General features: G+C 43.5%; 1 protein-coding gene across 2 annotated transcripts in view; it reads left to right on the top strand.

Moving 5' to 3' along the window:
- Positions 1-25,624, top strand: part of DCDC2 (doublecortin domain containing 2) — a 159,439-nt gene that overhangs the window by 116,334 nt on the left and 17,481 nt on the right. For both annotated transcript variants that reach the window (XM_084794060.1, XM_084794061.1), the window contains one exon: positions 12,252-12,352. In XM_084794060.1, coding sequence (XP_084650186.1) covers positions 12,252-12,352 — 101 coding nt within the window. The remainder of the gene's footprint in view (positions 1-12,251; positions 12,353-25,624) is intronic.

Here is a 25,624-nt window from a genome sequence, read left to right as displayed (position 1 = left end):
CATATCATGGGGTTGGGTACTCAACAGTCATGTATTCTCTGCATTTTGGCCAGTTGTGAGTCTCTGTAACAGTCTCCATCTGATGCAAAAGGCAGCTTCCTCAATGAGGCATGAGGACCACACAAGGATGAGTATCTAGAACACAGTTAGAAACTATGTTTGTTTCATCAAGTGGCTGTAGTAGGTTTTCCTTTATGGTCCAGGACCTCTCCACCCACAGGTAGCTGGCTGGGTTTATAGCACCAGGCAGGATTTCCCTCTTGTTTAGCAGGCCTCCAGTTTGATAGCTCTTGGTTACACCCAAGATAAAAAAGTGCTTCTATTATACCATTTTTGCTAGCTTGGCAGTCGAGTCATTGTAGTCATTCATGGATTCTACAGCTTGGTAGGACTATGGATTGCTTCTCTCCTCTGCAGCCTGCATAGCACCTTCCCCTACTACTGTGTCCAGGGAGGTGAGCACGGTACCCAGATGCCCTGAAGTTACAGATGGTTCCAGAGCAATGCCAGATCAGGCCTGTAAGTCTTCTGTCCCAATCATCAGCAATAGGGTCTTACCTTCAAGTTCCAGGAGGCAACCAAGGGCAACATATATAGTCTATATTGTCTTGGAAATCTCCTGGAACCCTTTGACCAACAACTTGAAGGGAAGGTGCCCATGCCTGGAACCAGGGAGTTGTTGTTGTTGTTACATAGTATACAGCGCCTGTGTGGGAGCATCATCACCCCAAGTGGTACAACGTCATTTAAACCACACACGTGCACATCTTATGTATGTATTATTAACTAAGCATAGAATATTATATATTGATTTGGCTTTTTCAGTCCTCCTGGTCATCTTTATTATCCCATTGTGTGTATGGGCACATTTTTGTTATCCAGTTATCAGCTGATGGGCATTCGGGTTATTTCCGTGTCCTAACACTTGTGACTAGAACAGTAATGAACATGACTGAGCGAGCATCTGTGGAGGAGGATGTGGAGTCATTTGAGCACATGTATATGTGTGTGTGAGTATTTATATGTGTGTGTGTACATATATAAAATTTATTTTATAATTTATATATAATATTAATAAATTTTAATATTTAATTTATATAAAATTAGATAATATAAAAATTATATATATATCTTTTGTGATTTCTTCACACTGATTTTCAGAGTGGCTGCACCAGTGTGCGGTTCACTAACAGTGAGGGTGGGTTCCACTTTCCCCACATCCCCTTCAGGGTCTAATTCCACTCTTCTACATATGGACATCCAGATTTCCAGCACACTTACTGAAGATGTTGTCTTTTCTCCAGTGTGTATTTTTGCCTTCTCCTATTTTCTCTATGATCTACATGTCTTGCTTGTTGTTTGCTTTTGTTTTTTGCTGGCCCCAGGCTGATTTTGTTACCGTGGCTCTATAGTTAGGTGGAAATGGGGGTGAAGAGGGACGAAGGGCTGCAGTAGGTGGACTGCTGCTAGTTCATGTTTCTCTGTGATATATTTCATTTAGTTTCTCCTCATCAACTTCATTCGGGCTTGTTTTGTTCTTGTTTTCCTAAATACTTAAGTTGTAACATTAAGTCACTTTCTGTGTGCTTTGAGTTTTATGTAGGTGTTTACAGCAGTGAATTTCCACCTTGGGCCTGCTTTTAGTGTTTTCCAGGGATGTTATTGTGTTTTCCTTTTCTCTTAGTTCCAGGAATTTAAAAAGTTTTTTTTTCTTTTTCCCTTTGGCTCATTCATCATTTACCAATGCATTATCTGATCTACCTGAGACTGTATAATTAGCAGCAATTTGTTTGCTGTTGATTTTAAGTTTTACTGCATCATGGGCAGCAAGGACACCAAGAATTATCTCAATTTTTATGAATTTATTAAGATTTGTTTCATGTCCCAGGATGTAGTCTGTGGTGGAGAATCATTCATGGACTGATGAGTACAATGTGCTATCTGGATGAGTCTGGGGCTTGAGAAGGGTGAATGTAGGCTAGGGTCAGGAAGACTCACCAGGCAAGGCTGGAGCAGAGGTTGTGTGGCCCTGCCAGGGCCTGAAGGTTGGCTATAGCGTGTGGAGGCTAAAGTCCAGCAGACCAGCAGGCTGGGCTGGCCCACAGGATCTGACTGTTCCCAAGTTCACACCATTATCTTAGACCCTCATCTGAATTGAGGCTCTTGGGGCCTCTCCCATTGGGGATACTGGGGATTGACGTCAAAGCCTTCTTGCACTCGAGAAGCTAGCTCTTTATCATGGAGCCACACCCATGCGCCTCTATGAAGATTGCTTAATAATAAAATCTTAATTTGTGTGTATGTGTGTTTTGCCTATATGCATGTCTGTGTACCAAGTGTGTGCCTTGTGCTGTGGAGGGCAGAAGAGGGTATCAGATGCCCTTGAACTGAAGTTACAGATGGTTGTGAGCTTCCAGGTGGGTGTTAGAAATGGAACCCACGTCATCCATGATAATTCTCAATGTGTCTTAAACTAATACTGATTTGTCTAAGACTTACCAAAACTTGATTTATGGCTTTTTGGCTTTTCAAGAGTGCAGAAGCTATATGCATTTAATAGAAATTAAGCTTTTGGCTTTCAACTCTCCTGGGCTTACAGCATGCAGTGAATCCATCTCTCAGTCACCCTGAGATCACAAAGGAAACCTCAGGCAGTCTGCAGTGGCATGCATGCCTCTACTGTGATGCTATGATGCTTGGCAGGTCAAGCACATCAAATGCACCTAGATGCAGTATATGCAACAGATGATGAGATTATCAGGACTTACCCTGTGGACCCTGCTGTAAGGTCAAGGTGCGACATTTCTGGATAGCCGCTAGCCCTGTACAGAAACAATGGGCAGGCTCCCTGCATTAAAACCCCTTAAGCTGTTCAACATAATCTTCATGGTCAAATTCTTGGTGATGCCAGACAAGGTATTCTAAAACATTGTCTTTTCCTCTTGCCAGCCATATACCCTTCCTACACGGAGGGTGGGGGTGGGGCTGCATAAAACTAATGCACCAACCAAGGACAATTCATGCAGAGAACCTAGACCCCTTGTTCAGATGTAGCTGCAGACAGCTCATTCTCCGTGGGGGTGGGGGGAGGAGGGGCTGTTGCTGAACCTCCATGCACTCTCTTAACAGCCAGGTAGCACTTGACACACATATTGTCGTCATCCTGCACTATGGTATTTTCCCATGTAACCCCATGGAGGCTATAAGCACCGTGAGGTCAGGCCTTGCCCACTGTTCAGGAGCTGGCTCAGCATGTCGTTATAACCAGCAAGCAAACGCATGAACAACCGAAGAGTGCCCCGGCTTCTGGCTACAAGGGAGGAAGTGCTCCGTTGTCATGATGAACTTTGAAAGTGCGATGATCTTCTGTATTGGCATTTTACTGACTGGAATTTCCAAGGTTGTTTGGTGGGAGTTGAACCAGCCAGAATTCTGAGCAGGAGTTGTGAATTTTAGGTCACTTACCAGGAATTTTAATTACTAGGGTTGAAGAAGAGGAACAATTTAGTAATTCTGATAAATTAGAACTGATTTTTCAGGGTAGTTTTTAAAGGTTAGAAATAAAACAGTAAGCCTTTGCCAATCTGCTAGTGTAGGCAACCCTGCTCAGAAGCATTTTCTTATCCAGAGTTACACATATCTGACATAGATTTCAAAATTTGTATAAAAATTATACAGCTTATAAAGAAAACATCACAAATTGTATATGTTAGGAATATATGCTTTAATTTTATACTCTGAAAACTTCTGACTCTGAGGAAAATGTAAAAACACCTATATCTGAAAGGAACAAAATATAAATGTAGACATCAGAGCAAAATTGCCCATGTTTTAGAGAAATCATGATAATAATCTTTTGCCTTTTATCTACACTCATGATATTTTGTTGCATTTATTTAAACTTAAGGTAAAATATGTGTGGTTAAAATCAATTCTATGCAAATAGTTGATAGTCAAATTTATACATAATTGCATAGCAGATGACAGTTGTACTTGCAGTGGGAGTCAGAGCAGAAAGAAACCGACAGTTCAAGCTAGGGATATAAAAGCACAGCCTGTGTGAGTGTGCAAAATTATTTTCATATAACTTTATAAATTGCTGAGGCTTGTGATGTTCATGTCTTTGCAGAGAGTTTGGGCTTGAGTTATGCGATGCTATGACACATACTGAGAGGACTCATGACAGAAAACATTCAGTTACTGACCAACTTAGATGTTCTCAGAACATTCGCTGTCCTTGGTGACGTCTGTAGCTCTTCTTGTGGTGAAATGTGAATTTAGAGGAATGTGTGTGCACATATTGGTGTGTGCATGTGTGTTGGTGCATGTTTGTGCATGTGGGGTGTGTGTTTGTGTACCATACATAAGAGATATGAGGGATACTGTGGCCACTGTAAGAGTTTGAAGAAGCTGGCTGTTCTCCTCCATCAAGAAGCATTATTCCAGTGTGGCTTCTCTTCCCTCTGTCTCCGTGTTTGCTAGCCCTTACAGGGATTGCTTCCTCCTGGGCCAGCTCCCTGGGTGTGCTTTAACTTTCAGTAGTATATTGTGATGTCAGGAATCCGTGTCTTTGAAGAGTCATTTGGAAATTCAATATATTTCTCATGTTCAGGTACTTATACTAACATTAGAATGATAGAAATTGCTCTTCCATTAGTTTGTAAGTTTTTGTTTAAATTCTGCCTCTGACAACTGATGTGAAGTTTGGACTATTTCTTTATACATGGGTCCCTTCTTAGAGGGTCGTTCAATATATGCAAAGCCAGAGGCTCTCTTTCCCTACATTGTCTCAGTAATAAGCTGGGATGGTCCAATGAGATGGCTCTATGGGTAAGAGTGCTTGTTGCAAAAGTATGAAGGTCTGAGTTCAAATCCCTAGTGTCCACATAAAAAGCTGGGTATTGCTATGCACACCTTTAACCTCAGCATGGTGGGAAGATATCTGAAAGATCCTGTTTCAAGGAAGAAAGTGATAGAATAGGTCTATTTCTGAGCTCTGTACATTCATAGTGTGCTCACATGTACATACATGTGCACATTCACCACACACACACACACACACACACACACACACACACACACACACACGGGTCTAGAGAGAATATAAATAAGTAGGTAAGTAGGTAAAAACTAGTTCTATTGAAAGATTGTTGACATGGAGGGACTGTCACCAGCTACATGACTGAACCACAGCTTATCAACTATTCAATCACCTCTTTAATCTGAGGATGGTGATGAGTTGAGATCCAAGGGCCTTGGAGTCAGAGAAGCTCTCATCTCAGCTGTGGTCACTGGATGTCTGGGAATCACCAGCATTGCTTTTATGTTTCACCGGGAGAAACAGATTCATAGTTACTATGAGCAGCACAGCCATGAGATGTCTTCCCTGCCTCAGCGGCTCTGCTTTTGTACTGTAGGCAATAAAACTCATAAGAGATAAGTGAAAAATAATTGAGGAGCATTTTTATTTCTCCTGGAGTGTTTGTTATTGCTTTACAGTGTAATGTGCACTAAATGTCCATTCATGATACAAAGAGAAAAGCTGAGCGTTGGACTCGGGTGTAGTGTGCACCCAACCATTGAATTCGATCCTCAGAGTAGTAATTGAATGAAAGCAGTATTGTGTATTGAGCTCATCCTGGTTTCTTAGTTTCTCAGAAAACAGCTTTTATTACAAAGGTTTCAGGCAGAGGGAGCATTAAAATATTGAGTCTCTTTTCTTCTTGCAGCTGTGTGTGGGGTGGTGGTGACGACACTTGCATGCTGCCGGGGAGGGAGAAAAACAAAAGAGCAGTGCTCACGGAAGGGTTCTCTGTCCTCCTTGGCAGGATATGAAGAAGACTGACTCCTGCACTTGTCTTTGCAAGGCAGGCTTCTGCCAGATCAGAAGGGGCTTGTTTTCTCTAGACCATTATTTTTGGACCTGTGATGTATTAGCTACCTCTGGCCGCTATAACAAATGATCCAATACTTGGCCCAAAATAACACTAAGGGCAATATGATTCTAAAAGGCAGACTTCCAACACAGTCCTCACTGGGCTCAGAATCAAGGGAGGAACTGTGTCCTGGCTGGTCTGGTCCCCAGAGGCTGTGTGACTTTACTGAGGGTGCCCTTCTGTTTTCAAAGCCAGTGAGGGCACCTACACTCTCTTTCTCTTTCTGATACATTCTCTGGCTCCCCTTTTACCTTCAGGCACCATGGTAACTGCTTTGGGTCCATGTTAAACTTAGCTGGTGAATCCTTACTCTTATGTTCCACATGTAAGGTGGACACAGTTTCCCAGTATTCTGATATGGGCCTGTGTGTGTGTGTGTGTGTGTGTGTGTGTGTGTGTGTGTGTGTGTGTGTGTTACTACTATTTAGTCTTCCACACATAATTATCTGTCCCAATCTAGGTTGTGCTTCTTGTGCCTTGAGTCCTTTAGTTCTTCAATCACATCCCTATTCAAACCCTGTACTGCCAAGTGTGGCCAGCTTGGGACAAAGGCCCTGTTAGAATTGAGAGTGAAATGACTTTTTAAAAGTGGATGGCTCCTCACATATGCAAATATGCCTCAGTGTCCACTCACTCTTCAGTTGTCTTTTTTTTTTTTTTTTTTTTTTTGATGTCTTTGTGCTGGATCCTGGTCTTGGATAGAGGCAGTGGTGAACAAGGTGGATACCTCCCTGCTCTCTGCTTTGGGGGAAAATGACAGACAGGAAGTCACCAAACAAATGGGGGCCAGACAAAGAATGAACAGAGGACACTCTGAGGGAGTGGCGGGCTGCTGGCTTTGCAGTGAAGAATCCTTTTCTGAGAATTGCAAGGGACAGAGGACCTGTGAAGCACAAAGCCCCACGACACGAGTGGGAACAGAATGAAGGTCGGTGTATGTGGATGTGCAGAAAGCGGAACGCATGAAATGTCCTTATCTGAGCCACAGCTGCTCAACCTCAGCTCTACACAGCAGGTGGAGAACTTGTGTTCTAAGTGTAGTGGAAAGATGTCGGAGGGTTTCTAGGCTGTGGGATGGACAAAAGTGTGTGTGTGTGTGTGTGTGTGTGTGTGTGTGTGTGTGTGTGTAGGGTAGAGACTGATCCAGTTAGGGATCCTCTGGTATCTGCCACACCTGGCTGCTACTGATGCCTCCCCTTCCTCTTTTTCACCTTCCTTGTGCTTGTGTAGACTGAACTATGTCTGCAGCCCAAAGTAAATAATTTTAATTTTATTCTTTTAACTAAAATTTTGTTTTGGAGAACTTGTGGAAAAAAAAAGTCATACAGCAAGATTAGCAAAACTCAAAGTCTACACATGTCAGTGAACTTCTGTATAGATAGGACAGTCATTTTAAAGCTGTGAGACTTTGATTTTGATTATACATTTTCATTATCAATCACATTTTTACGTACGTATCCCCCCTCAAACACACACACACACACACACACACACACACACACACACACACACACACACACACACCCCAAAGAAACAAATACATGACAGAGTTAAAAACTTCTGGCCAACAACTTCAAAGGGCGCTTTTTATGCCTGGTTACTGGAGTTTTCGTTAGATAGTCTATGTTCTGGAAGGGAGTGGGGAGGCGGGCGGGTAGGACACTGTCAGCCCGGAAGTGTTGGAGGCGGGTCTTGTGCACTGTGCTTTCAGATGCTGATTTTAGTGCCCACAGAGCTGATTACCACCCTGCCAAGGGCATTATTATGTGTGTTGTACCATCTCCTGAATCCATGTGATGTAAGGAATGTTCCCCAATTATCCCTGATTGGCTAATAAAGTTACTGAGGAAAGGAGGAGAACTGAGAGGGAGGAGGATGGAGACTGAGAGGAGACAGGAGGTCACCATGGGGTAACCAGGAGCACAAGGCTAAGAGCAGCTTGCTCCGAGGACTGGTCTGATGGAGCAGAAGCAGCCCAAATGGAACATGTGCATGTGTTTTGGATTTTGTATGGGAAGCAGAGAAAATAGCTTACAGGGTTGATATCTGTGCAACTCCTATGCTTTAAGGCTTATTATAACCCAACAAGTTTCTGTGTTTTTTTATTTGGAAAATAGCTGGTTTATGAATAACTGCTGCCACAATAATTTCCTGTATTAGTTAATATATAGAGAATAATTAATTCACTTTACAAAGAAGTGAAGAGTTTAAACTATGAGGAGAATAACGGTACAAGTGACTTGAAGGAGAAACAGGGTAGGGGAGCTTTAATTAGGAACAGGTAGAGAGTTAAATACAGGCGAAAGGCAGGGAGGCTTAATAGCAGTAAATATATCTGAAAAAGTCATAAGGGATTGTATTATTGTTTACCTACCTAAAATTGCACAGAGCACTGATAGATCTGTGTACACGCACACACACACACACACACACACACACACACACACACACACACACACCTATAGTTTGATGGATTTGCTTTTGAAGACTACATTGATTTTGGTGACAGGCATATGCACATTAAAACTCTATTATAGATAACATTTGTAGGCAAGAGGTTGATGTTGATATAGTACTTGATGCTGTTAGTTTAGCTTGTCAAACATTTTCTCAAAACCTGCATGGAGGCAGCCATTGTTCCAAACACTGAACTTGCAAAGACAAAAGCTGTGGCCTCTGCCTGAAGGATTTGTGGAACTTCAGGGACCAAGACAGAGTTAGTAATAGAAATTGATAAACAAAACAATGATTTATGAATAAATAGTGTGAGATAACTAGTGCCTGGGAGGAAATGGTTGGCTTTGTTGGTGGTCAGGAATGAGACTGCAGGTGATCCTTATAGAGTATCAGTACTGAATGTGATCTGAACCGAGGCTTAGACTCCACCAGGACTTCTGCAAGGACAAGAGAGAGATCATGAGGTGGGCATGATGCTGTAGGCATGGGCTGTGAACAACCCAGGGCACACAGCGCTCATGTACATTGTTAGGACAGGAGATGAAGATGTGGTAGCTGTGGTTGAGGCTCTGTCCATGAGTAGGAAATAGGAGAGATACATAATATGTGGGCCAGGATACAGGATGCCCGTGTGGTCACTATTACCTTGGTGATAAGAGATGAGGTGGGGAAGGAGATAGGAAGGTGGTATCTCCTTAAGGATGAGATAGGAGGGGCATCCAATGAGATGCTAAGGACAGAGATGAGATAGTTGTGTCCTGTGCACAGAGGCCAGTGTGGAAAGGAAGAACTAAACACCCACAATGTGGCTGGAGCAGCGGCACATGAGGAGGGCACACCAAGCAGGAAGAGAGAGAGAGGAAGCCTGGGGCGTGTTTTTCTCCTTACCTTCAGTAAGTGTTCACCATGAGCTTACTGTGTGCAATGCCCCAGGCTTACTCTTGGAAAGCAAGGATTCAGAAGGCAGATCTCTTCTGCTGCTGCTGTGCACACAGAGAGAGAGGCGGCACTTGCCTCTGGGATCTCCTGCACCAGGTGCAGAGCCTCCAGGACACGCTTCCTCTTCCACAGTGGCAGTTCTACAGTGGCAGTTCTTCACTAATCACAGTGCAGCCGCACATGAGCCAACCTCTTACAATGTGTCCTATCTGTTCAAAGATCTATCTTTATTATTTAGCAGTGCCTATTAATTATGGCACAGTAGCACCATATTTTAATGTTTTCAAGTAACACGTAATGGCTTGGTAAGACCCCATGATATAATTTTAAAGTAGATAGTGACTTATAAGTCTCAAGTTTTATTTGTGTGAGAACATGTGAGAGAGGTGGGGCGGGGGAAGAGGGAGAGGAAGGGAGGGAGAGAGAGAGAGAGAGAGAGAGAGAGAAAGAGAGAGAGAGAGAGAGAGAGAGAGAGAGAGAGAGAGAGAGAGAGAGAAGGAAGAAGAGGAGTAGGAAGTTGGAAAATGTTGGTGGCAGTTGTCTCTGGGCCACGAGATATTGGAAAGGTGTTTATTTCTTTCATCTTCTAACTTTCATAAACTGCATACATGATATATCAACCCGAATAACAACACTGCTTTAGAAAGATACTCTTTCTTGAGTCAGGCACAGTGGTTGCATGCCTGTAACCTCAGCACTTGGGGAGGCAGAGATAGGCAGATCTCTCTGAGTTCGAGGCCAACCTGATCTACAAAATGAGTCCAGGACAGCCAGGGCTACACAGAGAAACCCTGTCTCGAAAAAAAAAAAAAAAGATATGCTTTCTCTAAGAACGTAGGGCATACGACATCACCACCACTGTAGTAACATTCATGGCACCCCAATGGGCTCTCTCCTTTCCTTCCAGTTTGGTTTCTGTTGACAGTGGTGAATCTTTTACTCCACTCCAGTCCCCCTTCCCTGATGTGAGCTGGAACAGTTTCTGCACCTCCACTCACTGAGGAATGAGCCCCACCCCCCACCCAGGCAATCACCTCCATGGCTGTAGCCGTTACATATCTGTTCTTTAGATTGACACTTGCCATCCAAGGACCATTTCAATTTGACACTGTTGAGACAGTATCTCATGAGTCCCAGGGTGGTCTCAAATTCACTATGTAGCCAAAGCTGACCTTGAACTTTTGATCTATCTGCTTCTACCTTCACAGTGCTGGGAATACAGGTGTGTATCACCATGAGCAGTTTTGCATTGTTGGGGATGGGGCCCTTGTCTTTATACACAACAGGCAAGCACCCCACCAGCTGAGCCACACACCATCCTCACTTGTTATTAATGAGGGTGCCTTTCCTGTCTGGGGGAACACCTTTCCCAAAACACATCTGTGGACAATCCGTAGCTCGGCTTGATGACTCAGACACTGACACTGACTGCGAGTTCTGAAAACATATTCTGTTGTTACTGGTAAATTATAGAGCATTCCCTGTTAAAACATATTCTGTTTTTATCGATAAATTATAGAGCATTCCCCGTGTTGTTTCTTTGTATGTAAGCTCGGCATTTGGAGTAAGTCATAGCTAGTCTACTGTATCCGCCATCTCACTGTCCTGTCATCTAAGACAAGAATGTCAATCACGCCTGAGTTTCCATCCCACACCACTTCCTTCCTCTTCCTTCCCTGGCTATCACCTTCGCTTTCCCTGCAGTTCTGCCAGAGGTTTCCCTATAGACTCCCGACTCTGAGCAACTTTGTGGTGGTGAGTTTCTCTCTGCTCTGTTGGGCTGTAAGCAACCATAGGGAGCACATAACATTTGAGTGAGTGCTCCATCACTGACCTACCACCTCCCTAGCCTAGGTACCACATCTCCCTCATATCTTAGACGAATGTGTTGGTGCCTTATGTACAATTATTCCTCAATAAATGTAAACACACATTTTGCATGTAGCTAAGGTTGACCTTGGAACTTCAGCAAGGTGTGGTGTCATGTAGCATGTATTAAGTAACTTCCCTAGCAAACATGCCCTCGTTACAGAGAGAGGTGACATGACGACAAAAGACAGAAACAGTTTCTAGACTGCAGGGTTAAAGAAACAATGGAGAAGAGTACCAGTAGAGGAGGCAAAGTTCCTGTCCCTGGAGAGCCTTAAAAAGTTAGACAAAAAAGACATCTGTGAGGGTGGCTGAAGCGCTAAATCTGTCTGGAAGCAAGCAGACAGACAGAATGACAGACAGCTCTGGGATTTGACTACTTGGCCTGGAGATGGGAAGGCGAAGGGGACACATTTAAAGTTCTTCAAATAGGGACAACAGAGAAGGCTGCTTTGCGAAGGGAGGCCAGGTTGAAGGAGCTTAACCCAAATCCCTAAGGCCTTAGGTCTCTTCTGTTGTAAGAGCTTAAAGCCACAGGTTCTGAAAATCCCGTAGAAATCTGCAAAACTAAAGCATGCTGTTTTTCCAGAGGGAGGCAGAAAGTCCACTGTGTGATGCTTTTGAAATAAAAGCATGTTTCCCTACTCTGAATAGAGAGAATTGTTTGTTCGTATTATATTGAATGCTTAGCATTCTCCGAGGAAATGGAACTTTAAAGTGTAAGGCAGGGAGCATTGTCACTGATTGCTGGCTCGGAAGGGACTGGGGTCCAGCCAGGAGCCCATCTCCTGCCCCTGGTGCTGCCCTGTCAGCAGCAGTGTGTGAGCAGGTCTTCCAGCAGAGCTTGGCTTTCCCAAGGCAAACTTACTGGGGCCACTGGACACTTTTAAAACAGAAGAACTGAGGCTCAGGACCTTTAAATCATAGCTGTGAAAGAGGAACCGGGAAAAAAAAATCCCCCTTCAGGCATTTCACTGTAATGTTAGCTTTCAGCCACATGGTGTCACGATTGGATTTTGATTTTTTTCCCACATGTGCTTGTCTCCTCAGATGAAGGCATTTTTAAAGCTGGAGCAGAGAGATCTGAAACGAGAGGGGCAGCAGAAGTCCAAGAAGATGAAGACACGCAGGTTGAGGTTCCAGTGGACCAGGTAATCCTCAGGCCGCCTCTAAACATTCATGGAACACAGCAATCATAGCCGTGGTTTCCCTGCCCCCCTCCACCCCCCCAACACACAGGTGCCAGTGACTTCTGGAGTATAACATAGTACTCCCAGTTCTTCCCTGTACTCCTTCAGAAAACACCCACTGTCTCTCTTTTATGTGGAAATGCTGTCTTCTTACTAAGCAGGGAAAGACAGGAAGGAGCTAAACATGAGTAACAAGCTCACAGAGAAAGTCTGATTTTGAAAAGGAGCCTTGGCTGGGAATTTTAATCTAGGAGAAAGTGATTTCCTACTGAGAAGAGAGAAAAGTGTTTTTAAAATGCCATGATATTCTCTCCTTTAGGGTCTTCAATATTTTTGTGGTTAGATTTTTGTTTTGTAAAGGAAATGCTCACACGAATACAGCTTGGATGTTTTCTTGTGTGTAGTAGTTTCCTCTCCCAGGCCAGGGGACAATGTGTTTGTGTTTCAGGAAGGTGTGCTACCAGAAGAAATTAAGTCATGTTAATTCTGGCTACATTCAAGAAGAATGTCAGTTACACGTGTGTGTGTGTGTGTGTGTGTGTGTGTGTGTGTGTGTGTGTGTGAATGTATGTAAGACAGAGGCAGACATCCAGTGTCTTCCTTGGTTGTTCTATATCTTATTTTTGAGATGGGGTTTCTCACTAAACCTGGAGATTTCTCACTGATTTACCTAGACGAGCTGGCCACCAAGCCCCTGGATCCACTCGTCTGCCTCCTCAGCACTGGGTTAAAGATGCGTGCCACGCCCAGCTTTTCATGTGGGTTCTGGGCATCTGAAATCAGATCCTCACGCTTGCAAAGCAGGCTCTTTACTTTAGCCAGGCAGCCATCTCCCTAGGCCCTAGCACACTATATGTATTTTTTGTTTACAGCAATACTTTAGTAAATATGAATCACATTATATGAATTTCAGGGCATTTTTCTTTCTTTCACTTTATTTTTTGCACTGAAAGATTCTAGAGATATTAAAGATACAATGAACTTTTGAAACCCCCGCCTCTATGTACCAAAATGAGTATATGCACAAGAATACATTTGCATTCTAAAGGGGATTATAAATAAGGTGGAAGCCTATTTAACTAAACTAGCACACCTGGTACCATCAGTGATTGGATTAGATTTTTCTGGTACTTCCAGGCTTGGCTCCATATTGAAAAAGTTTGGAGAACTTTAAATCAAAATACTGATACCTGTGCCCCAAATAAACAAACAATCAAGTAAATAAATAAGTAAATAAACGAATAGACTCCCTATTACACTTTTTATATAATCATTACACTTGTAACTGGAAGGTTGGGATTCAGTGTCAGACTCTGGAGGAAGAAAGCGACCACTAGGCATTGCCACATGTCCTGTGACTATTATATGCTATTTCCTTTTCTGGAAGCAAATTTCACAACAGGGCAAATCCACGAGTGATCTTTCCACACGTGTTTGTCTATCAGGGGGGCAGCGCACCTGATGCTTGATTATTTCATCACACTTCCTGCACATACCATCTTCCCAGTGAAAAGCCTGATGTGCTAAAATTCACAGAGTTAAAAAATCCAATTTATTTTCTAGGATTTGCTCTCACTAATAATTTTTCATAAACCCCAGTTATAGTTCTCTTTCCCTGGGAGAAAACAGAATTTTAAGTCTTCTGTAAAGCCATAATTAAATATTATATTTTCAGACAAAGAAGAGCAATCATGTATACACAAACTTTTTAGTTGTAGAAGCTAGGACTAATTTATATTCTAAAGTCAAAACATCAAGACAATACGGTAGCATCATCAGTAAATCACTCCATAAGCACCCTGTGCAGTTGTGAGGTGCATCCGTTTGCCTAGGTGTTCTGTGATTTGGAGGGAGGGGCACGGGGAGGGCGAATGCAGCTGTGACGTCACTGGATCCACCTTGCAGCTGCAGAGCTGGGTTTCTTATTGGGTGTGTGGAGATAGCTGGATAAAGTGCAGCCAGCCAGACAGATAAACAACAAATGCTGGGCAAGAACAACAGCAGCAGCAGACAGAGGGCTGGGAGGAAAGAAAGCGGGTGACTCCTCCTGGCTGTTTCCTCCTGCTCTGTTCCACAGTTAGGGCCTCCTCAGTTCCATTGGCTCCACACGGGGTACCAGGTGCTAGGATCAGGTCTCAGAGCCACATTCGTGTCTTAAATGACTGAGATCTGAATATTGTGTGAAGCCAAATGAGGGTGTGGAGAGATCATCACGAGCGCCATTAGCTCCATAACAATAAGAGCAGCTCTGAAGATCACATCCCTACATGGTCTGCATTAAATAGCAGCCACCTTTTATCAAGTACATGCTGAGGGCCAGGAACAGCATGGCTCTGATCTCAGTAACCATGGTGACAACTTGGTAGACAGGCCTTACTAGCCTCACTTTCCATGTACACGCACACATACACATATATAAACATTGATTAAATATGCATGACATAAACATGCATGTGTATATATATGTGCATGCCCACGCGCGATTGTGTGCGCGCGCATGTGTGTTTCAACACATGGGCCCCAGGGATTAAGATCTTCGGCTTGGCAGTAAGCACTTTTACTTGCTGGGCTAGCTCCCTGGCCCTGAGTGTAAGAATGGCCTTGGAGAGCAAAGGTAGTTACTTCCTTTAGCAGAGTCACCCTCACTGGAGGCAGTTTTGTCTCTAGAGGATATTTGGCTTTCTGTGGGGACATGTTTGTTGTTACAACTTAGTGAGTTTTATTGGATTCTAGTGAGTCGTGGTCCAGGGTGCCTCTAATTACTTGTAATACACACAAAAACCCTCTCAACCAAAATTATGTGGCCCAGGATGCCAAGAGGGATGAGAGGCCAGGCCTCTTTATTGTCCTCCTGTGGTTTAAAGCACAGGCCCGATTACTGCACATGACAAAAATTTAATGCCATTAACTCACACACGTAAGACTGACTGAGAAGGCAAATTCAAAGTTATGTATACTGTCTCCATAATAAAAGCACTGAGAAACGATTTGGGTTCCCCAAGTGCAGAGCTCTTTTTCTGTCAGGCAAACCACAAAGAGGTCATTAGGAAGCCCTCTTCCCCTGTGGGAAAGGCTTTGAGTCATTCCCAACTCTCAGGCTGTCGCTGTCGTTGTGAGCAGCGACTTGTTTTTGACCCTAGCATCCACGAAGCTGTGGCAGAATAGGATGTTTTGTGTAAAGGAGACAGAGCCTCAGGTTTTTCATGTCCTTCTGGCATCTCTCACACATGTGCTTATGTGAAGGCATCCTGCAGGTTTGTACACCTATGTTAGACACATTCCAGCTAAGAGTCTGAGTCCTGTCCCTAGGTCCAGATTTGTTTTTCTTGTCAGAGTCTAGCTACTTTGTTGCTGTGACCATAGCATCCTCCAGGGATAACGCCAGAGAAGAAAGGTTTACTTTGTATCATGTTTTTCCTCCATTATTGTATGGCATGCAGAATGGACTTCCAGGTGTTTGTGATAGACCAGGAATTAGAGAGCACAGAGGGCACATGCCAAAACCTTGAAAAGCTCCCAGCAGCGAGGCTACACCTCCTAAAGTTTCCATGGCCTCTCAAAAGGTGCTACCAGCCGGGAACACGCATTCAAAGTATAGTGGAGAGTATCAGACTCTAGCCGTTACAATGGTGTGCCTGGCACTGCTTCCAGACTCACAGGGGCTGTTACCTGTCTCGGAAGGACGTCACAGGTGACTTTGTTAGGGGAGAATTTAAGTCTAGTTAGAATAAGGCAGACTTTTAAAATTTTCATTTTTTTTTTGCATGCAACCCAGGATGGACAAGTATCAGATTAACTGACAGCACTGTGGTCTCTGTGCCACGATGAGCCTTCAGAACACAATGTGGACAGTTGGGAGGCAAGAAATGAGCCTACTTCATATTTGTTGATTAACTTAGCCATTAAGGACCAGGAAACAGAGGTCCTCCACCTGAGAGACACAGGCTAACAAGGGCCATTAAAATACAACCAGATTCTCAGAAGACAGAGACAGTAGCTACCTGTCTATCCTCACAGGGTGTGTGTGCAGAGAGTGGATCAAGGACGTTCCCCACATGCGCATAACTGCCTTTGAGTATTAAAACAAGGAGAATTTCTCAATGTTTTTATGCTGAGTCATTTCATTATGTAGTGTAGAAACCACTGTCTTCAATGCTGGAGCAGACAAAGTCTTGTTTTATTGTTGTTGTTGTTTTAATTGGAGGTGTGGCACCAGTTATTTTTTGATTTATTTATTCATATATATATTTCAGTCAAAGCTGTGCATATAATATTTTCAAGACAACCATTTTGACAAGGGTTGTAGCAAAAAAAATCACACCTTCTTACCACACCTCTCCCCATCTCTGTTTCTATTCTGGGGTAACCAGTTCGAACTAGTTTCACATTTTTCTAAAATATATAATACCCTAAGTTGATATCTCCAAGGTCTTTAAGTCTTATACAAGGGTGTGTCATTTTAATTGGAATTTTAGTCATTTTTTATTTTAAGACATACATCTCAAATTTCATGGATGCCAGGTTCAAGGACCAGAAAATATTTTCAAGAAAATCATAGAAGAAAAATTTTCCAACCTAAAGAAAGAGGTGCCTTTGAACACACAAGAGGCCCATAGAACACCAAATAGACTAGACCAGAAAAGAAATTTCTTTTGCCACATAATAAGCAAAACACCAAGTCTATTATAATTTTATATGTATTTTATATGTATTTTATAATACATTTTGTAGGTATTCTCGCTATATGTTACTTCAGGTCAATCTTTTTTTAAGCTCTAGTTACACTGTGAGCTTCCTTCCTCCCTAGCTTGTTTCCCATCATTTTTCCTTTGCTTAGCTTTCTGGGCCCCTGTAGCTGAAGCTGTGGGTCTCCTCTTGACCCAGGATGCACTATTTGGGAATATGCAGTCTTTCTTCTCCTCGATCCCAAGCCCTTTGTTCACTGAAGCTGTCCAGGTTGGCTCTGCCCCTGCTTCTCAGATTGGCCTGGTATTTTCCTTATCATTATTTTGGGGATTTCTTTTGTTTTTCCAATGTATAGATCCTGATATTTGGAGCCCATTTCTTTTTTTTCCCTCTTGACTAAACCTTCATTAAAAGAGAGTTCCCCACACAAAATGATGGTGTAATCAAATTTTCTTTACTAGCTGCTGGAGAAATGCTCCATGGGAGGCTCACTGCATGGGAGAGACATTTCATTCAGTAGCACTGGGCCACGAACCTAGGGCCTGGTGCATTCAAGTGCAAGTGCTTTACCACTGAGCCACAGCCCCAGTAAGAGGCTTGTCATATCTGAAAGTGGCCATGATTTCTCTCTCAAACTTGACTGTCACTGTGGCCGTGCATAAAATTCTATGGCCACATGACTCCTCTCAGGACTTTGGAAACCCTGCTCAATCTTCTTCCCACTCATGAAGGCCATTGAGAAGCTTGATAGCTCCGCTTTCCCAAACTTCTGTGGTTAACACTTCCCCCAGCCTCCCATTCTGGGCTCATTTCTCTGTTCCTGGCATTTGGCCAGTTTCTAAGTAGGCCCTTTGACTTTATTGCATCCCCATTTTTGTTGATACTATTTCTTTTTCAGCATTCAGTGTCTTTATGGCTGGATTCTTTAAAAAAATTCCCTTTACTGATTCTTTGGAGGGATTTGGAAGATGTCAGAGGGCAAAACAAACCACACTGTTCCATTTACAGAACCCAACCAGAATTCACTCTCGTTCTAAGCTGTCTTCACTCAGTCCATGCTGGGACGGAGAGCTGCTTGCCCACGAGCAGATCTCACAGGAGCTAGTTAGGGGCCAGGCTGCAGTGTACTGTGCCTGGGTCTGTTTGGCATGCCACATTCTTCAGCCATTCTCCTGTTCCCTCACTCTTATCCTAAGTTAAGCATTACATTGCTGGCCCAGCCCCTTGGGTAGCTAGTGTCAGCTGTGACTACTGTTTACATGTGCAGAACACAATACCATTTCGAAGACACTCTAGCTGACTGAGAGGGTATAACCAGAAAACAGGAGCTCTGAAATCTGAACCCTCGGATTGCCCCATCTCAATCTATCACTGACTCTACCTGCTTCCTGGAGATGACCAGCAATTACCTGCAGCTTCTCCCAGGAACCAGCAAGAGGCAGGGCCTATAAATATCATCTTTCATACACAGTAATTCAACCCCAACTCCCCTTCAATCAAATGCATTTACTAAGCAGAAGAGTAAAACATTTAGAACCAAAGGGAACCTGGACTCAAGCCTTTCATTTTGTCACAGAAGAAACAAAATCCTCATTAGAGAGTCATTTTTTCCATAGAGACACCACATGCTTCTGCCGGTGTTGGCACAGGAGGAGTGCAGAGGCCCTGGCTTCCAGTCTGTGACATCTTAGAACCCCTCATGAAGGGCAGTGGAGGGAGTGGGAGCTTCTGATTTCCCCATAATTGGCCCTATCTCCTGCCTGAGCACAGGGCCACTCAGCCTTTGAGAATGGAAGGAGTTCATCAACACCATGCATTCCAGCCACAGTTACCGGTGGAGCTGTGGGCATCACAGACAAGCAGAGGTGGTGGTGCCCGGAGCTGTGGGCATCACAGACAGCACTGGGGGGGGGCTGTGTCAGGATGACAGTGAGCAAGCCCCTAATCACCCTGTGCACTCACCAGAAATTGGGCTCTTAGTAGCACTGTGTTTGTAGATTTGTGTTTAATGGAGAGAAATGGTGTTAAACATTAAAATGTAGCCTATAGCCAGGCGCAGTGGCTCACGCCTGTAATCCCAGCACTCAGGGAGGCAGAGGCAGGCGGGTCTCTGTGAGGCTGAGGCCAGCCTGGTCTACAAAGTGAGTCTAGGACAGCCAAAGCTACACAGAGAAACCCTGTCTTGAAAAAAAAAACCAATAAAAACAAACCACAAAAAATGTGGCATGTGGGAATTTCAGCGAAAAAGGAAAGAAAATCAACATTTTGAGAAAACTCACTGGGTTTCCCCCTCCAACGATGACTTAATAATTCCAAACTATCCAGATACTTCTAGTAAACTGCATTTTTATACAGGTTTTACAAGAGCTGTTAGAGCTCTACAGGGCCTGGGTGAACATCTATTGGGCAGTGGTGGCCTCAGCCTCACTCCTCACCTGTACTTGGAATCAGGCCTCTGCAGATAATCATTTTTATGGTCTATGTGCCCCTCAGACAATATCAGCCCCCCTCCCCCCGAACATAAGCCTCAAAAAGCTGAGAACAAAAAAAGCAGTACTTTGCTATCATGAAAAATTGAAACTGATTATTTCAAAATGCCTCGTTCAGCTTGGTAGGAGATGATTTTAGTTTCCATGGGAACAGAAATAAAAACAAGCATGATAATTTCTGTACTTTCCCTGCCAATGCCTCTGCCATAAAGTGCAGAAATACCTTCCATTCCAAAGCAAGCATCAAACCTGCACACATCCCATATTGCTGATAGCAGAGAGCAGTACCTATGGATGCCCCAGGTGGCTTCGCCTTCTCTCTAAACTCATCTCTTCAGTTTCTGGGTGTGTTGTGTTGTCAGGATGGGGATAATGCTGTGCAGGAAAGGGTGGTTAGATAGAATTGCTCACCTAGAAAATCCTACGTATTTTAGATAGCCAAAGTCTTAGAATATGAAGATATATCTGTCAGGAATGGTCATGCTCACATAATAAATGAGGGCACTTTTTTTCTAAGTGGGCTAGGAATCAGCTGTGGTCCTGGCTTAGCTGTCTTCTCCCATTTCTAATTTCTCTTGTTTTAGTTACTGTCAAACTGTGATGGAGCATTTCAGGCATAAGCCATTTGGACAGTCCCACACTGCTGGGAAGTCATCATCTAAGTAACAGGTGCTTTTCGTGCCTAGTGCTATGTTTCCATATCATTTTGACATTCATGTCCTTTCTGCCTGGTGCTCAGGGATGCCGAGTTAACCTTGGTAGCAGCATGTATGCTTTCTAGAAAACCCGAAAGAGGCGAAGATGTAGCCAGACCTTTTCCAACTTTTCACACACACACACACACACACACACACACACACACACACACACACACACACACACAAAGTGTCTGCACAGTGTGCTGAAGGCTAAAGAGCAAGCTGTGCTGTGGGCAGACCCGGGCAGCATGCACTCAAAACTCCATCGCTGATGTTGTGTGCAAGAGGAAGTCTGCTTTAGCTTTTCTACTGACAAATATTAAGAGCAATCACTAAGATATATATTATGTAATATATAATATATCACTAATACAGTATGTGCTTTTTAAAAGGCAAAAGTTGATTTTCATATGCAGAGCTCTGTGTGTAAGGGTCTGTGGTGTCTGTGATTGTACACACATGTATAATATGTTCATTTCTCATACCCACTAACTTCATGTGGTATGGGTGAATGCCAAGGAACCTGAGAGGTTGGTCATAGTTATATTTTTATGCACATCAGTTTAATGCAATTTCAAATAGAATACCATGAATACATCTTTAAACTCCAGCAAAACACAATTGTGTCTTATGTAGAATGTAAAGTTGTGCAATTACTCATAGGCATGAGCTTGTCCTGAAATATCAGGATGTGTATATTCCTTGGAGAAACAATTTCTATATGAGAACCTATTTCCTGAAAATTTGAGTCATAACTTGACTAAAATGAGATGTAAGTGTCGGGCAGACAACGTGATCATGGGTAAAACTTTTTCCAAGCTACTGCTTTGCACTTCCGTGTTCCCTTTTTAATAACATGATTTTAAAAACAACTGTAGACAAGTGCTGTGAATAGAATAAATCTTCTTGACCCAAAATTATCCCATCAACATCACCACTTGGACTGACAGGCTTTAAGATAAGAGTGTCACTTTTTTTTAAAAAAAAAAAAGAGGCGTCACCACAGTTAGAAATGCCTTTTAACGTGATTATATTTGTGACCATGCTGCTCATGAGGTCTACAACTCTGTGATGGGGTGTCCAGAGGGGCACATCAGGGATCACATCCCCAGTGAAGGTGTCACTAGATGCTGCATGCTGAAGCTTTGGGCTCAGAATCTGATGCTCAAGCTATGGCGGTAACTGCTTGAGAGTGGAATTCTATTCTGCTCCCTCTAAATTGGTGGAGGAAGTTTACTGAATTCTATCTTCTTCAACATCTTAAAATTAGGACAATAACAGTATGATTCTCAAATCATTGCTGAAGGTTAATATGGATGTCATTATGCATATGAAATGCACGGAGCATGAGACTGGGTACCGGGAGAATGCTTGATGAGTGTGCATCTCCCTCCTCTTCATCAGGGCTTTCCCAAGGTGTGTGTATCCTTTTACCCTATTGAAGGCAATGAATATCACTAGTCTGTGGCCATGGGCTTAGGATGAGTAAGAGAAGGCTTCTTTTGAGGAATTTCTGGGAGTCTCCACAGAGGAGAGTGACATTTCTCCCATCAATCCATATTCATCCTGGTATTTTTCAGGGAGAGGCTCTGTTTCTGGTTAGCAATTTGTGTTCACTAATTTTATATACCCTGCAATTAGTGGCTCTGAGAGTCCTAAAGGAATCAATACATGGTGAGGGTGCCTAGGGGTGAGCGACTCCATCTGAAGGAGCCAAGAGGCTTGGTGGAGCCAGTGGTGCTAATTACGGGGAAGCTGCATTAGCTATGCACAGACATAAGGAGTGGCTTGCACACTGGTTACACATGGCAGTGGGCAAAGGGTATGTTTCTTTCTCAGAGGATTCTCCTCACACCAAATTAGAGTCTGGGAAAGGCTGTGTTTAGCTTCCCTTCCCTTTCGCATTATATGTTAAGGATCTCTCTCTCTCTCTCTCTCTCTCTCTCTCTCTCTCTCTCTCTCTCTCTCTCTCTCGTGTGTGGTGTGTGTGTGTGTGTGTGTGTGTGTGTGTGTGTGTGTGTGTGTGTGTACAGGGCTGTTATGACAAAGAACTACAAGCTGAGTGACTTAAATAGCAGGAATCAGTTCTGTTTCTGGAGGCTGCAAGTCCGAGATCAAGATGATGCTGATTTGGCTGTTCTGAGGCCTCTCTCCTGTGCTTGTAGATGACTGTCACCCTGGGGTCCTCACTGCAATTACCCTCTTTTTTTAAGGATGTCCAGTCACATGGGGTTCAGGACCACAAATGGCCTTAATTTGACTTGGTCTCTTCTTTAAAGACTATCCTCAAGTACAGTTATCTTCTGAGGTTTAGGGACCAACATCAGTTTATGAATTGCAGAGGGAGGCCAGGTGTGCAGTTTAGTCTGAAATGGTGAGGAAATGGGGAGTCTTTCTGATTTCATGTTACCCAAGAGGTTACAGTGATAATAGCCAGAGGGAGTGGAGTCAGCTTTTAATGGCTGCATTTGTACAAAGCCCGGTCAGTGAGGGGATGTTGGGAAGAAGCAGAGAGGTGAGCTCTAGCTCTGCCCTTCAGAGGGAGCTAGTGTTTCTTTATCTTTTATGATGCTGAAAGCTGGTGTCATCTCTTGTCCCAGAAAGCTGGGGTGTTTTTCCCTGTTTCATTCTCTACCTTGAGGATAATGCAAGCATGGTGGGAAGTGAAATGTAAAAGTGCTTTGAGAATAACAGCCTGCTGCCTGGGGTGAGCACCACTGGGCACACCAGTGTGCAAGCCTCGGGTGTGCATCACTGGGCACACCAGTGTGCAAACATGCATTCCCTAAGAGCTGCTGTTGATTTCAGGAAGCCATCCTTGCTGCTGTCTCCTGCCAGAGCATAGCTCTGCTTTAAGAGGTCGACAGACGTTTGGAAACAAGCATGCTTTCAGATAGTAACTTCCTTGCCAAAATGTACGCCAGAGATCTTGAAAGCAAAGAGCACTGCCAAGGGAGGCCTACCAGAAGCAGAGTAGCTTTTGGAAATTGTACCTCACCACCTCAATGAATCTTAAGTCACATACCATCTTTCATTGTAGCTGTGTAAACTCACAGAGGGAAAAACCACTAAGCGGCTTATTCTCTTTTTTATTACATGTTACAATTTATTTGTGTGGATGTGTGCATGCGCAAATGCGTGCTGCAGTACATGTGTGGCGATCAGAAAACTGCTTATGGTAGTAAGTTACCTCCTTCCACCATATGGATTCTGGGATAGCTCTTAAGTCCTCAGGCTTGGCAGCAATCACCTTTACCCTCTGAGCCGTCGCACTGGCTCAAGTGTCTTAATCTGAACGCCACGTTTTGTCTTTATGTGAATGAAAAAGTACACAGCTCTATGTGAATGCTTAGGAAATGGTTTCATCCATACATTAGTGTAAGCTCTGTACTTGCTCGTCCTTTTGAGATGTATTCCAGGATGGCATCAGGATCACTATGTAGTTGAGGATGACCTTGAACTTCTGATCTTTGTGTGTGCTGGGATTAGAGGCAGGTGTCACTACACCCTCCAGGACATCTGATTTTACTCAGTTCTGGGGTCCATAGCCAGGGCTTTGTGAATCCTAGGCAAGCACTTTACCAACTGAACTGTTCCCCATCATCAGACAGCTCTCAGTGGCAAGAAAACTGGAGGAAACCACATGCACCGTAGCCAGCTCACCCTCTCAGTCCTCCGTGGGCATGCTCTCACTTGGTCCTGCTGCAATCTCCTGAGGCCTGGGCTGTGCTCAAAATTCTCTGAGCTTCCTGAATCCTTTAAGTTGGATTCCTTTTTGAGTCTTGTGATCTCTCTTTTTCCTCCACAATTGAATGTTTCAACTGAGATGAAATAGCCACACAAGGAGGCCCTGAATAACCCCCGCTATGTAGAGGGAGGACACCTTTCTTTGCAGGACCTTAATATAGGCTCTCTCTCCTCTCTCTCTCTCTCTCTGTCTCTCTCTCTGTGTGTGTGTGTGTATGGATGTAAAGCTGGGTGTTCCTTCTGGGATGGATTGATTGGTGTATACAATAGAAACATCTTTAATAATTTAATGTATGCTTCAAAGGCATTTACACCAAAAACCAAACCAAAACAACAACAAAAAAGAAACCCCCACATTCTCTTCACTTATTCCTTACAGATCTGTTAGAGCAGTGGTTTTTGTTTGGTGTTTTTATTTCTTATTTTTTTCCCTGAATGACAGTGACATGGTAATAGTGAGTTTTTTTTCCAGGCTTGGGGTACTTTAAAGGATTATAGGCCTTCTAACTAATGTTATCTTATTTAAATTGGTCAAATTGCTATTTCAGTATCATAATCTTGCATCTTTTAAGTTGTGCTAGGCAGCTGTGGCTTTATTTGATTATTACTAAAGAGCCATGCTAGGGAAGTCTAATGGAAATGACGAGATGAGAGGGTAACGCTGATGATGGCCTGTGATAGTGATAGCGACAGTGGCAGGGGCTTAGAGTGCACATTCAGAACTAGACACTAAGAAGTTAGGGAACCCACCAGATCTCTGTAAAGGGGAAAAATGAAAAGTTTAGGAATTGGTCAGAGGAAGAGGTTTAGACTAAGGGAAGGGAGAAAAAGGAATCTAAAATCTAAGAAAAAGGCATTATATTCTCATTTTGCAATTAATTATTAGTTATAAATTCATATGTCAGGGAAATAGATTTCTCCCCATTTACATGTAATCATCTTAATAGATTTTAACAAGCACCTAAAGAAGCATAAACAATTGAATTATGAGCCTTTCCTCTTCTTTATGAATCTGCTATATAGACACTCACCTCCCCATGAAGGAGAATTGTACTAAGGTCCCAGGGCCAGAAGCTGCCCATGGCAGAGAAGAGGTAGAGTGCTGCCCTTGACCTGTTGATACAGCAAGGTGCTGCCAGCACAGCACAGCCCAGGCTTCAAAGATAGTAAGATGTCCCAGCGGAAGCAAACTCACCCACAGCACACATGAAATAGTTTCTAAGCCACTGATGTGCAATCATCCTATTGTCCAAGAAAAGCTGAAAGAACGCAGCTCCCCTCAGCTGTTAGCCCTGTGGGGCTTCTGCTCAACACTTCTTATACAACTCTTCCCAACCGTCCTTGCAATGTCCACCCCCTAGGCCACACTGGAGGCCTCCAATCAAAGCCCATAAGTGTCCGGTTTTCAGGGTGCTAATGCTTTCAGCAGCACAATCAGTGAGACCTGGAGCAGATGGCACTTTCTGTGGCCACTAGAAGGACATGAGTGTCCCCTGGCAGCATCAACACCCCATTTTGTGATACTTGTTTTTGGTGGGATACTAGGACTTTGAGCCAGATTTTCTGGGCTCAACACTACTCACCCATCTTAGTCTCCTGCTCCATGGTGTTGT

This window comes from Acomys minous (assembly GCF_964271855.1).
Source record: "Acomys minous genome assembly, chromosome: 9".
Classification (NCBI taxonomy): Eukaryota; Metazoa; Chordata; class Mammalia; order Rodentia; family Muridae; genus Acomys; species Acomys minous.
Note: the sequence above shows the minus strand (reverse complement) of the source record. Positions and strands in the feature narration are given on the sequence as shown.